The sequence below is a fragment of the Cebus imitator genome, unplaced genomic scaffold (genome assembly GCF_001604975.1).
Source record: "Cebus imitator isolate Cc_AM_T3 unplaced genomic scaffold, Cebus_imitator-1.0 Scaffold7, whole genome shotgun sequence".
NCBI lineage: Eukaryota > Metazoa > Chordata > Mammalia > Primates > Cebidae > Cebus > Cebus imitator.
The window spans coordinates 7303719-7317184 of record NW_016107322.1 but is presented as its reverse complement, the minus strand read 5'-3'; the positions used below and the strand labels follow the sequence as shown (position 1 = coordinate 7317184).

Genomic DNA, 13466 nt, shown 5'->3' with positions numbered 1-13466 from the left:
GTTTCTCACTCAGCCAAAAGCAGCAGAAGGTCCAAGTTCCTCAACTACTTCCCAACCTTGAATGAGCTATTTCTTATCTTCCTGCTCCGCTTTATTCAGCTTTCCATGGCCAAGCGAAAAACCTGTCTTCCTTCTGTTGATGTTCCCTCCCCCACATAGAGGAAGCTTCAGCTGCAGAGGCACTGTAAGGAGCTGTGAGTAAAGTGAGGACAGCAGCACACCCTTAATGTGGAATATATGCCACTATACACATGTCCTTTCCAGTGCAGAACTGCAGGATGAAGACTTCCTGCTGACCACTTGAACCCCATGGTGTCTTCTCTTTTTAGGAATCCAATCTCTCTTCCTCTGTTTCAATCTCCTCTGGGCCTCTGCTGCATTTCCCCTCAAAAGTATTTCCCTAAATCCTTCACCAGACCTTTATTTTTAAGGGACTGAAGTTGTGGCTGAGTACACGTCATGGCAATTGCCACTGTTTTAAAGTCAAGTAGTTTGTTAGTTGCTTCCCAACTTAGAATTTCCTGGCATCTCCATAAAGAAGCTATCCTCTCTTGATCTCCCTGAGGCAGTGGGTTGATTAAAGTTATAAAATTATGGCTAGTGACTGCTGTGTTTAAGGACACCCTAGAATAGTCGGTTTGGAGGGATAGCCTTAGCAAGAGAGGGGTCATGATGGAGGCAGCGTCTTGGAAAACTAAAATTGAAACACCATTTCACACCATGAAGGGGGAAGAATAGAGCTAGACATGTGCTTTATGCCTCACCAGGGCACTGTATATGCAGTTAAATCTCGGGGGTCTGGAAAAATAGGCAGGCATTAACAATGTAATGCTGTCCTCTAGCATTTGAAGGAACACTTTGTGTTTCCTGTTTTTTTCTAAGGTATTATGCTTTATTTGTTTAAAAAAAATAGGTCACTTTGGACGGTACTTACCTTTAGTTGGAGTGGATCAATTTAAATAGAGATGGACTCTATTATATGAGAAAAATCATCATATTCAATGCCCTCTAGCAAATATTTCCAAAGTCCCCACTCTGTGCCAGGTATTGTTAGGCACCAGAGATTTAAAAGGCTAAACAAAATAATCTCTGTCACAAAGAGGTCACAGTTTTACGGAAGGGCAATTGTCATACAACTAGATAAAGCATAATATGACAAGTGCTATGACCCACAATTTACAAGTTGCTATGGAAGCACCAAAGGGAATCATGGAAGGCTTCACAGAGTAAGCGACCTTCAGGATGGAGAAAGGAGGGAGACTTCCTAATGTGGAAAAAAGCAGGAGACACTCCAGGAAAATAAATAGCATATGCAAAGTCACAAAGAGAAGAAAATTGCAAGTCTATTGTTACGACAGGAGTGTATATTGAGAGGTGTGCTTGTATGGTGGTGGTGGTGAGGGGGTAGTTACAATTCATAGGCTAGGTAGAAAGTAATTGGGAAAGACCTTACACAGCCTGGAAGAACGTTTGAATATTATACTCAAGACAATGAGCAGCCATCCAAAACTTTCAAGCAGAAAAGTACCTGATTTGATTTGTGGGTTAGAAAGATTTATCTGGAGGCTGTGTGGAGGATGGATGAGACGGTAGGGGCCAGTTGGAAAGCTACTGCAATATTCCACACATGAGATCATGAGGATCCAAAGCAAGACAACAACCATGAAAATGGATAGAACGCCATGAATATGAAAGCATTTTTAGAGGTAGGATCCATAGGGCTTGATTACTTATTGAATTTGTCTGAGGAGGATATATGTGAGATGAAGCAAGAAGTGATTTTCTGCTTTGATGACTGGCTGGGTGTTAGTAGCAGTAAAGAGAAGTTGAGAATAAAAAAGCAGAGAAAAATTTGTAGAGAAAATCAGTGGTTTGGTTTTGTTGAATTGAAGTTTCCTGGGGATATCACGTGAATCAGATAAATATCACCGGGGTTTAGGGGACAGATGAGGCTGAGATTATTGCTATGGGAGGCACTTATATTACAAAATGTGAGGGATTTCTGGGAGGAGGTATTTTCTCTAAAGTCCAATACTAAACCCCGTAAGTACCACTACTCTGGAAAATGCAGTGTGCAAATAGTTCTTTTTATTATTAACATCAGGGTATGTCAAACTTAAAAATATTTACACTTAAAGACAAAAACATCTGCATAATTATTACAATTGTTTTCACTAAGTCACAAGTGACAACACATTATCTATACTTTTATACCAGAAAACAAAGTGAAGAAACCAAGAAAACATAATTACTAAAACTCCACTGTGGATCAGGATAAAATGTGTAGAATATTAACTCACACTTTCCCAGTAAGTATAAAAATGACTATAACATTGCTTGGACCACTTGTTTCCACAGAGATTTCTCTATTACTATTCATTCAATAACATATACAAATTCAAAACGGGCAGGTATGAAAAAAGGTTACTTTGTTTTTTGCAGGTATTGTATTTATAAAATAAAGCATATGTCACACATGCTGAAGTCTTACATTATACCTTTCTAATACAGGCAAGTGAAATATTAACATATAGCATTTAAAATAATAAATATGTTTTATTGACAATAATTTGGAATGTTAGAGATACAAAATTTTATGTACAATTCAGATTAAAACATTTAAACTCTAGGCTTTATTTACAAATTATTTCCTGTCCTGTTTGATGTTTTTGCTCAAGAAGAGTTAAAATGGAACACATCTGTAGGTGTATAGTTGAGAATGTGTGTTCAGTCGCTTGGCTCTGTGATAGTAATCTTATGTACCATGTCAGACAGATTTTCAGACTCCAGATCCTCTTTGCCATTATCTGAATTTCCTGATGAGATATAACAACCAGAGTCCCTTGGGCAGTCATCTAACTGTGACTTATTTAAGCAGATGTCTGGGCTCAAGGATAGGGGCACAGGCTCATTTTCTTGCTCCTGAATAACTGTAAATGGAAAAAAGGGCAGGAGTTAGGTAAAGCAAAGAAAAATCTTATTCATGTACTCATTCACTTTCAAGCATTATCCTATTTTAACCGTTCCAACCATGACTTCATTTCAATGGAAAGTTCTTCACATGAAAGATATCTTTGTTTATTACAAAAGAGATATTTGCACTCAAACTTCAAATTACTATTTGATTAGAAGCCAGAGTTTGCCCTTCATTGTTCACTTTCAGTTTCATGGAATTTATGTGAACTGCCTGCATAAGCAAAGATCAATATGGACTCTCATTTTACATTAATAATAAGTTGCCAGAGAAAGCAGATTGTATCCACAGTGTGACTGATGCCTCGTCCAAATACTCCTTAAAGTATCATTAGATAAAGGCACTTATAGTTTAAATGCACAATCCAAGTCAATAGTGATCTTTGTGAACAATTTTAGATTCATGATAATGTGGATTAATTAATAAAATATCATTATGGGTAAGAATGTACAGTAGGACTTCAATTATTTGGAAGTTAATAAAATTTTAAGTGTTCAGAATTTTCCTATGTTTGCATTTATCACAAAATAGATATAAGAAACCAGATTGCTTTTAGAAAGTAAAACACCAAAATTTCCACCGAATCTACCTTATGAATATTTCGTTTGTCTTCCATATATTTGTCTGTAGTCCTGAATAATAATCATTTATTTTCAGACTGATAATTCTGCCTTTTTAAAGCAGTGTTCTATATACAACAGGCATTATCTTTTAGAAAAAGATTAATAATAGGGATAAAACAAAACATATTTTGGAAGAACCCCTAAACAGCCTATATTTCAAGTGTTACTCCTCTCGATTCCTTTAACGTCAACTTTTTCTCTGTCCTCATGAAGTTTCTTGGTTGGTGTTTCTTTGTATCCTGAGTTGAGCTCAGAGAAGAAATGGATCTCAGGCACTGCCTCTTAGCTGCAGTACCATATCTTCCTCTTTCCCCTTCTAACCCTGGGGCTTCACCACTGTATATTTTTGAATAGCTCCATGTTGAAAGAACCAAGCACACATTTAAGGTTGGGGAAAGGACTCTGCCTTCACAGGCTATAAGCTTCATCCCATTCCAGTGAGAAGAAAGTAAATCCAAACCTCGAAATCCTTCAAAGAAGGAAATGTTTTTATGTCTAGAAAATCCGCTCTTTATCTTATATATATATATATATATATATATATATATATATATATATCTTGCTTCAAAATGCATTTTCTAGCTTCCATATGTTTTGCCAACATTAGTTTATGATCCACTATGTATACAATTGCCATCAACCTCCATTACATGAGAGAATTGTGCTTTTAGTCATCCTTTTATGTAATGAATTAACTTCTCTTTAATGTATGTGAAATGATGCTATTTATGCACCATCCATGGGAGAAAGAAAAGTGTTACTTAAAACATCTTCTAAATTCTGTAGTTTAGAAGAACACTGGTTGAGAAAAGGCTGGAAGATAATAAAAATTGGTCTACTCATCTTCAAAATGAGTCATAACAGTTCCTTTAACCTTTTCCTAAAGGCTTTTATTTGCAGCAGTGAAACCATATTTATGCCATTCTTCTGAATCTTCACATTTGTCCTGCAACTTTATTTAACTATAGATTCAAATGTCAGGTATTTGTCTTGTGATGTTATAACTAATTCTAGGTATGAGATGACAATTTTAATATGCGCCTGTTGTGATTGTTAAATTTTAGCTACTATGAAAGCGTTTGTGTTCATTATTCATAGCCATCTTTAAGTTTGGGGGGATTTGCTTACTATTCACTAATCTTCTGAGTATCAGTCATTCACTCCTGTTTCTAAGCCTGTTTTTTATGAAACGGCAGCACTTAAATGGGACCTTATTGTCTAAAGAATTGTTTTCTCCTGCCTCTGCTTTTCTATCTTATTGCCACTGAAATGAAATGAGCCAGCTCTGTGTTCCATTATGCAAGTGTTTCTAGAAAAGGCCAGAGGAATTAGTCCTTTTGTAAGCATTCTGCCACATCAGCAATGATCATCCTATTTGGAGTGTGACCCTCTCTTAGTCATAATGCTTGTGGGGATAAGGCCACATTTCCCCAGATTATGTTTGGGCCAATATTACCTCAATGCAAAATTAAAAGAACTGATCTACTTCCTCTCACATTGATATCCTAAACAAGACCTGGCTTAATAAAAACTGTTTGTTCCCAATACTTTGTTCTATTTAGGTTGATTACCAATTGTGGGGCCCTCTTCAGGGTATGAAACAGAGGCATTAAGAACTATAATTTCCAAATTTAGTTCTTTTCCTTAAAAAATAAAATAAGTATTTAGCTTGTTATTTCCCTCTCAGAAGCTTCTGTGCATTCATCTCAACGGGTAACAAAGTAAATAACTTAAAAACTGTCTTTACCAGAGAATATGTCATTGTGTAATATTAGTAATAAAAATGTATTTGTTTTTATTTCCATATGAGAAATGCTATATCACATTCTCTAAATTCTAGGAATGGTTTTGTTTTAAATACAGGTCATTTATTGTAGAAACCTTTCATCTGCAATTTTTATGGAAAAAGAAAATAGTTTCTCAGTGTGAAAGTTATGCAGTACAGTAATTTACAGAACAGCAGTAATTTGCTAAACGATTTCCTAGTGAAATGAAAACATGACTATGCCTCCTCAAATGCTTCCCACCAGGCTTGCAATAATTTCAGGCAGGTGATCAGCTGGAACCCCTAAACTGTAACTATAAAAAGGCAGGTCATTATGTTATATTACAGAGATGAAAGCTGTATCACATTCACTTTTTGTATTTGGAAGATCAAGATTTTCCTCGTCTTGTTTCTTTTCATCCTGACACTAATGACAGGGATTGGCGCAAACCTAGGTCTTGTGCTATGGGTGTTTTTTCCTGCAGAGGAGATGAATTCACACTAATGCATCCACATTTTCTTTCTGAGTCATTTAGTCCCTTCATGTTGCCATGAAAGAGAGTAAAGGTAACTGGCTACCCAGAAATTGAAACCATAACAGTCATCAGTTTTCTCCCATGGTTCAATCATCTGGGCTAACCAGGCAAGTAACACATTGAAATAATAACAGGTTTGCCTACAAAATTACAGACTTCCCATAGGATATTTCAGTGTATCTTTTTATACTAAAACATTTCTGATAATATGCTAGGTTTAATAAAAGTATACATAATTTATGTATTCTATTATTAAAATTATATAAAAACATACACATATGCATATAATTTACAAATAAAAGTGTTCAAATTTGTTAATTTTCCCTCTGTTTCTCAGGTCATCCACATTATTTTTTAATAAAAAACTTAAAATAGTATAAATTTCCAATATGGTTCGTAAAGATCTTAAAGGCCATGCATATCCAAATCAGAGTACATTGAAGAATGATTAAATAATTTGAAAAAGGGGCTTTCTTATTGCTGCCAGCAGGCATTGTGGGAACTCCAGAAAACAGTATAATTCTGTACTCTATGTAAAAATAATAAAATGTTTAGAAATTATTTAGGAAATATTTTATCATGAAGAGCTCATTTGCATATTAAAATAATGTATTTCCTACCAAAATTGTTATGGAATTGTATAAAGCCCATGGAACAACATTTTAAGATAATGATCAATGTTGAATAAGAAAAGGGTGGCATGGTGATTAAAACAGAAGACAGCTAATATAATTATTCACAAAATAATTATATTGGAGTTGTGACATTTAATTAATTAAGAAAGGCAATCTCAATTATACTAAAAGTGACGATAGTTTTAAGGAAATAAAACTAGGTCCTTATTCTGGGAAAATGTTCTCCTATGCTAAGAGGAGAAATCTGCCCCACTTTCACGTATTAAAAAGTTAAAGATTCAAAAAAAAAAATGAAAACTAAATTTTGCTTGACTTTTCCAGATTTCTTTGCCGAAACCTTTCGGATTTTGTCTTTATCATCTCACTTGCCTTAGGTTTGAAGCCTCTCTTTCTTTGGGCCAAGTACTATAGAATAATGCAGCCTGGAAGGCATAGGAAAATTCCCGGCTAAAGGAATTCCTCAATAAATAATTTTTTAATAAACACAATGCTGTTTAGATTAAGTAAAGAAAATAAGAACTAAAGAAGATCAAAATAGGAATTTTGTTAAAATTAAATAAAAATACCTTTCAGCTCCATCAATCATCCTCCTCTTTTTCTTCATCCTATGGCTGTCTCCAAAAAGGGAAAACCCAGGGATACACATCTTAGGATGACTCAAAATCTCAACCACGTGTTTTAACCTCATTGGAGTCACTCATATGAAAACCCAGCCACTGTCCAGGTAACTGTGGGTATATTTATTTGTCCAGAGGCAGGGTTATCCATGGAGGAAAATTTAGTGGGCAACGTGGCACGGTTCTCAGTTACTTTTTATTTCATCTAAAGCACATTCTTAAGTTAGTTGAACACTTTAATTCTCCTAAATAACAGTGAATATTTGGTTATTTGGTGTTCATTTCACTTGAATACTAACTCACCTTTTGGAAACACAACAACAAATGAAAAATAGGATTCCATTTATAGGAAAATAACCCATTGCTTCTGTCTCCCTGAGGCTATGAGAGGATATGGAGTTAAAATGACTTCTCCTCTTGCATCTCTCTCTTTGGAGCCTAGCTTCTAATGAGACATGTACCTGGAAGTAGATCTTTTCGCTTTCAGCCAGGGCAATCTCCACGTCCAGTGTGCTGGGTACTTCAGCAGGGGCAGAGGCATACTCACTTCAGATCACGGTAACTCAGTACCTACCCAGGCAATGTCATAAGACTGCTACTCTCCCCAACCATACACCCCTATGGAGGGCTTTGGTCCCAGGAAATATTTATCCTCAGTTAAAGTTGTCATATTGGACTATTTTGGTAATAACCAAATAACATTTAAAACTGTCACGCATATTTAATTACGGGCCTTGGAAAATCAATTTCATATTTCTTACAGGTTAATTAAACCCATTTACTTGATGAATTAAGAACACATTGCCCCAAAATATGCTGCTCTGGCATATTGACTATTTTGAGTTCAAGGCTGTTGAAAACAGCAGGTGCAAGAATATCACTGTGGCTTTCCTTTTTTTTTTTTTTTCCAAGAGGGAGAGTAATAGGGTCTGACTAGGTTGCCCAGGCTGGTCTTAAACTACTGGGCTCAAGCAGTCCTCCTGCCTCAGCCTCCCAGAGTGCTGAGATTACAGGCATGAGCCACCATGCCCAGCCTGATTTTCCTTCTGTTTCTTAAAAGCAGATGAAATTTCCATGTGAAAGCTATCTTCCCTCTACCTGAAGGAAAGTATCATTCCTATCATCAAGGACAGAAAGTTGAGGCTGAGGGGAATCTGTACAAACAAGCCATGTTAGAAACAAGCCATGTTAGACAAACCCTTATCTAACCACTTCACCTAATTAGCTACCCTATTTCAAGCTTCTGTGACTTGTCACATTTTCACAATTTATTATTCTTTGTCTAATTCAGTATACAAATGTTCAACTCTAGCTGTATCTTTGGGTCTTCATTTCCTGTGAGGGCTCCCTTGCCACATGAAATTTGTGTTAAATAAATTTCTGTGATTTTTTCCTTTTGGTCCGTCTTATGTCAATTTAATTTTCAGGATCAGCTCTTTTAAAAAGCCTAAGAGGGCAGAGACAAAATTTTGCCTTCCCTGGATATAGTACAAAACTAATTTCAGTATGTCTATAATTATAGGATTATTCTTCATATTATTGATCTGATATTTGCTTTCACATTTAACATGTTTTGGAAAAACTTTGATATCAGTAAACAGCATGCTATATCATTTTCTTAACGCCTTCAAAACTACTTTATTGTTTGGGTATATCTTAATTCACTTAACAGGCTAATTACTGATGGAAGTCCCTATTGTTTTTAGTTATTATCTAAAATGACTAGATTTTTAGCTAGTATTTTTATGCATTTGTATCTTGAACTTAGGACAAATAGTTAGAACTGGAACTTCTGGATATAAAAGTGTGTATATTTTAAACTTTGTGTTTTATGTTATTGCCCTCCAAAAATGTACTTATTTACACTCTTGCACACATGCATGGTTAGCATATTCATAAACTAAATCTTGACAAGATACACCAATACCGATCTTCTTATTAAAAATACTTGTATGTGTGAGGTGGGATTGCAGGCAACTTCATTTTTATAATAATGATAGAAGACTTGCTTACTATTTGGGGATCTTTTGACCTACTCATTTATGATTTACTCATTTTACGTGTAATTGTTAACCATCCACTAATGCAAAGCACAGGACCAGGGGCTTTCAGAAAGCAAATGATAATAGAAGATTCGGTCCTGTTTGGCCAGGGCAATAATTACAAAGCTATATGTAGTACACAATCACAATGCAATATAAACACAGGTACAGGAGTGCTCTATATGTACGAGCATTAGAGAGGAGTGCACTGTATGTAGGGCATTAGAGATGTCCTTATGTGACTAAAGTGAAAAATCTGTGAACACTTTCCATTGGAAATTTTCTGGTAAAAAAGTAAAAATCCTTATACTTTATTGTTTATTATATGATATAGAATAGGGCATCCATCATAAATAAAAGTTTGGGGGTAAAGTTAAAAAGAAATCTGAAGAAATTAAATTATATGAGGGGAAACAACTATGACTATGGATGTTAAATACGTATTGATAAATACATAAAGTAAAATGCCTGCATGCTTTCTCTACTTTGTCTGTGTGGACAGCTAGCATAGCTTTTCTTTAAAGCTGTATGTTTCTTGAATCTAGATGCAAATCATATGGCAAGTGGGTTGGAAACTCCAGGTACATATGTCAGGGGCTAGGGCACCAGGCTATGCTGGCACGCTCTTGGGCCAACTGCTGGACTGCTGCTTGGCATAACTACAAATCTCCCCTGCTGACAGCTTGTGTTCCAGGCTCCTGGCTGTGGCCCACCATTTGCCCTGCATCGATTTGGGCAGGCAGGCAGGCAGGCAGGAAGGCACAACTGGGGAATGGTTGAGCAACGAGGGGTTGCTGTGACCACAGCTGGTATCAACATTCTGGCACACAACCCACCCCTTCCCCTTCCTCCTCATTTGGCACTGTAACCAGAGTTTGCAGGTACCTCAAATGCATTGTATACAGATTCTGCAAAGTTTGCTTATTCTGTTACTTATTTTTTTTTCAATTTTAAATTTAATTATCCCTGTACTCTAGAGAAAACAAGATATTTCCACCACCCATTTTCCCCAAGGGCAATAGTACATATTCTCATAGACAGAATTATAAGACACAGCTAAGTGCTTCTAAATGTGGAAAATGAGGAGCAAGTGCAGAATAAAGAGAAAATGTTTACTATACACAACAGTAAACTAACTTATTATTCTAAAGAGGCACCTCAGAGTAAGGCAAAGGGGACTTGAAGATTGAGTTTATGGAACAAACACACACACACACACACACACACACACACACACACACACTCTCTCTCTCTCTCTCTCTCTCTCTCTCTCTCTCTCTCTCTCCCCCTCTCCTCTGTCTCTGTTCTCTTTTTTATTTGGGAGTATTTACTCCCAAAGCAAACAAAACATTTTTAAATTCATATGATAAATAGAAAAACCCCAAAGTGTACAAAATAAACGGATCCTGCCCTCTTGTCCCTTCAAGTGCTGCATCTCACCCCAATTTTTCTTCTCCCTATAACCTTACCTAGATTCCCAGTTGAGGGAACTGATAACCTAATTCCTTTCAGTTCTAATGTAACACAGGACAAATTCCAAATATCTATGCTGGTCTTGCTGGGATTGCAGAACCCCATTGTGGTTATCTTCCTCTAGAGGTAATCCTGTGACCAGCTCTAACACCACATGCCAGCCCTTTTATCAGCTTGTTGGAGAAGCATCTTTGCCTCCTGCCAGGCAGTGACCTAGATACCATCTCACACCAGTTAGAATGGCGATCATTAAAAAGTCAGGAGACAACAGATGTTGGAGAGGATGTGAAGAAATAGGAACACTTTTACACTGTTAGTGGGAGTGTAAATTAGTTCAACCATTGTGGAAGACAGTGTGGCAATTCCTTAAGGATCTGGAATCAGAAATACCATTTGACTCAGCAGTCTCATTACTGGGTATATACCCAAAGGATTATAAATTATTATATTATAAAGACACATGCACACATATATGTTTAATGCAGCATTGTTTACAATAGCAAAGACTTGGAATCAACCCAAATGCCCATCAATATAGACTGAATAAAGAAAATGTGGCACATATACACTATGGAATACTATGTAGCCATAAAAAGACTAAGTTCATGTCCTTTGCAGGAACATGGATGAAGCTGGAAACCATCATACTCGGCAAACTAACATAGGAACAGAAAACCAAACACTGCATGTTCTCACTCATAAGTGGGAGTTGAACAATGAGAACACATGGACACAGGGAGGAGAACATCACACACTAGGGCCTCTCGGGGTGGGAGGGGGGTGGGAAGGGATAGCATTAGGAGAAATACCTAATGTAGATGAAGGGTTGATGGGTGCATCAAACCACCATGGTATGTGTATACCTATGTAAGAAACCTGCACATTCTGCACATGTATCCCAGAACTTAAAATATAATAATTAAAAAAAAGTATAATCCAATTTACAGTTGCAAGGTCAAAGTGGGTACAATGCTATCTATCTTGGGCTAAGAAGAGAAAAGGATTTTTTTTTTTTTTTTTTTTGCTTTAAATCTTAGAAGTCTGTTTTTTCCATGTTTTGTACCCCATTCTCTTGGTCCTTCTAGATATATTCAAGTCTCACATAGGACTTGTCTTTTCTACATTATCTCAAAATTGTAGCCCTTATCCCCAAGACATGTACCCATTTTCCTCAACTTGTATATTGAATGATTAGCAAAGCAAACCTTTTTAAGTTCTCAATCTAACAATGAAACACTGAACTAGGAATTTATTGCCATTCCTCAAACTGACATTATACAATGATCAAAATAAAATGCATACATAATATCCTAGAAAATTTGCATGCCCCATTCTTAAAAAGAAGCTAACTATTTTTAACCTGTAACAAGCATTTGTTTTTAAATGTCTCAGTTTTATATAACCATATTCAAGGTCTTTATCATTCAAGATACATGAAGGTTGTACATTTAATCTTTAGCATGGTTGTAGGAGATATGATTCACAGAGTAGAAAATAGATAAAAATAAGCATGCAGCCAGCATGGTGCCAAATCATCAGAACTCACCATCTTATCAAAAAATGGAAGTCATTCTTCTTTATTTCTTGAGCAAAGCAGTTTTATATAAGATAAATAGCTTTCAGTCAGAATAGCCTAACATGCAATATGCATCTTTTTGACATGTATATTCTAATACGACTTTAGACCATAAGATTAAAATAAGAAAAATCTCAGGGTAATGTGTTGACAAGAAGCACTGGTTGAATCTGTATTTTTTTTTTCCATTTTTCATCTTCCAGAATTTGGCTCTGTGTATGTTTGTACCTTACTGGCTATCATTAAGTGATCAACTTCTAGTGACCTTCAAGTATCAAGTATCATTTTCTAAAGTTTTATACAGGGGAATAATGTCTGGGAATTGTAAAGATAGGTCATCCTATCTTTACAAGCCTGATTGGGGTAGCCAGTTTTCTGTGAATCTGCGTGTATTATTTCATCTTCAGTTTATACTTACAAATACAGAGAACCATCTCAGATACTAAAAGTGCTGAATATTTTTTCAAGCTATTATAACATTTTGAAAGAGTACTTAAACACGTACAATATGTGACTATATAATAATGAATGAATTTTCCTGTGTGGCATGAAGGCTTATTATCTTAAAGCCACATTCTGTGGTGTTCTACAGAAGCCATGTGTGACATTTCTCACTAATGACTTATGTTCTTACTAAACATTTGTCTCTTAACTCCCTCAGTCTTTGGGAATGCCAGCATCCACTTGCATGTAAATTAGTAGCTTTGCAGAATGGAAATGAGGTACCCAGAAAAGTCCCTTCATTTCTTGAGTCTGATAAGGAAATACGTTTCTTTCTAATTATATATTTGACCAGAGTTATTGTTTTCAGATTTATATGAAAATACTTATTTTATGGGAAAGCATGCTTTTATGATCTCAGTAATAAAACTGGGGCTTGTTTTTACTGATTATGCTTTTTATATTTAACTGTAATTATCAGCTGGGGAGAAGAATAGGTGTGCACACTTACTTTCTTCATCAAGGAGGTTTTCAGCAGCTGATAGTAACCTCCTTCTGTCTTCTGGGTTTTCAATATTTAATTCAATGAGATGACTCTCTTTTATATCCTTTAAATCTTCTAGAGTCTCATAACCATTGAGCAAAAGTGTTGAGGTATATTCCTGTGGGACAAAAAACACAAATAATGCAAATTAGTCAGATTCAAATATTTTATGTTTAGTTCTCTTTAAAGAAAGTGTAGAGATGCATATGGAAACCAAAGGTACCAGTAGAACTTATGCTT

General features: G+C 35.9%; 1 protein-coding gene and 1 long non-coding RNA gene across 5 annotated transcripts in view; one reads left to right on the top strand and one right to left on the bottom strand.

Moving 5' to 3' along the window:
* LOC108312113 overlaps positions 1–13466 on the top strand; it is a 199390-nt gene that overhangs the window by 100910 nt on the left and 85014 nt on the right. The window lies entirely within an intron of this gene.
* The window catches only part of LOC108312071 (SAM domain-containing protein SAMSN-1), a 118023-nt gene continuing 106623 nt past the window's right edge, over positions 2067–13466 (bottom strand). For 2 of the 4 annotated variants that reach the window (XM_017539831.2, XM_037742540.1), the window contains 2 exons: positions 13194–13344; positions 2067–2930 (listed from right to left, as the gene is read on the bottom strand). In XM_017539831.2, the coding sequence (XP_017395320.2) occupies positions 2728–2930; positions 13194–13344 (354 nt within the window). In that variant the 3' untranslated portion in view covers positions 2067–2727. The remainder of the gene's footprint in view (positions 2931–13193; positions 13345–13466) is intronic. The other 2 variants (XM_017539816.2, XM_017539823.2) reach the window with 1 other exon arrangement.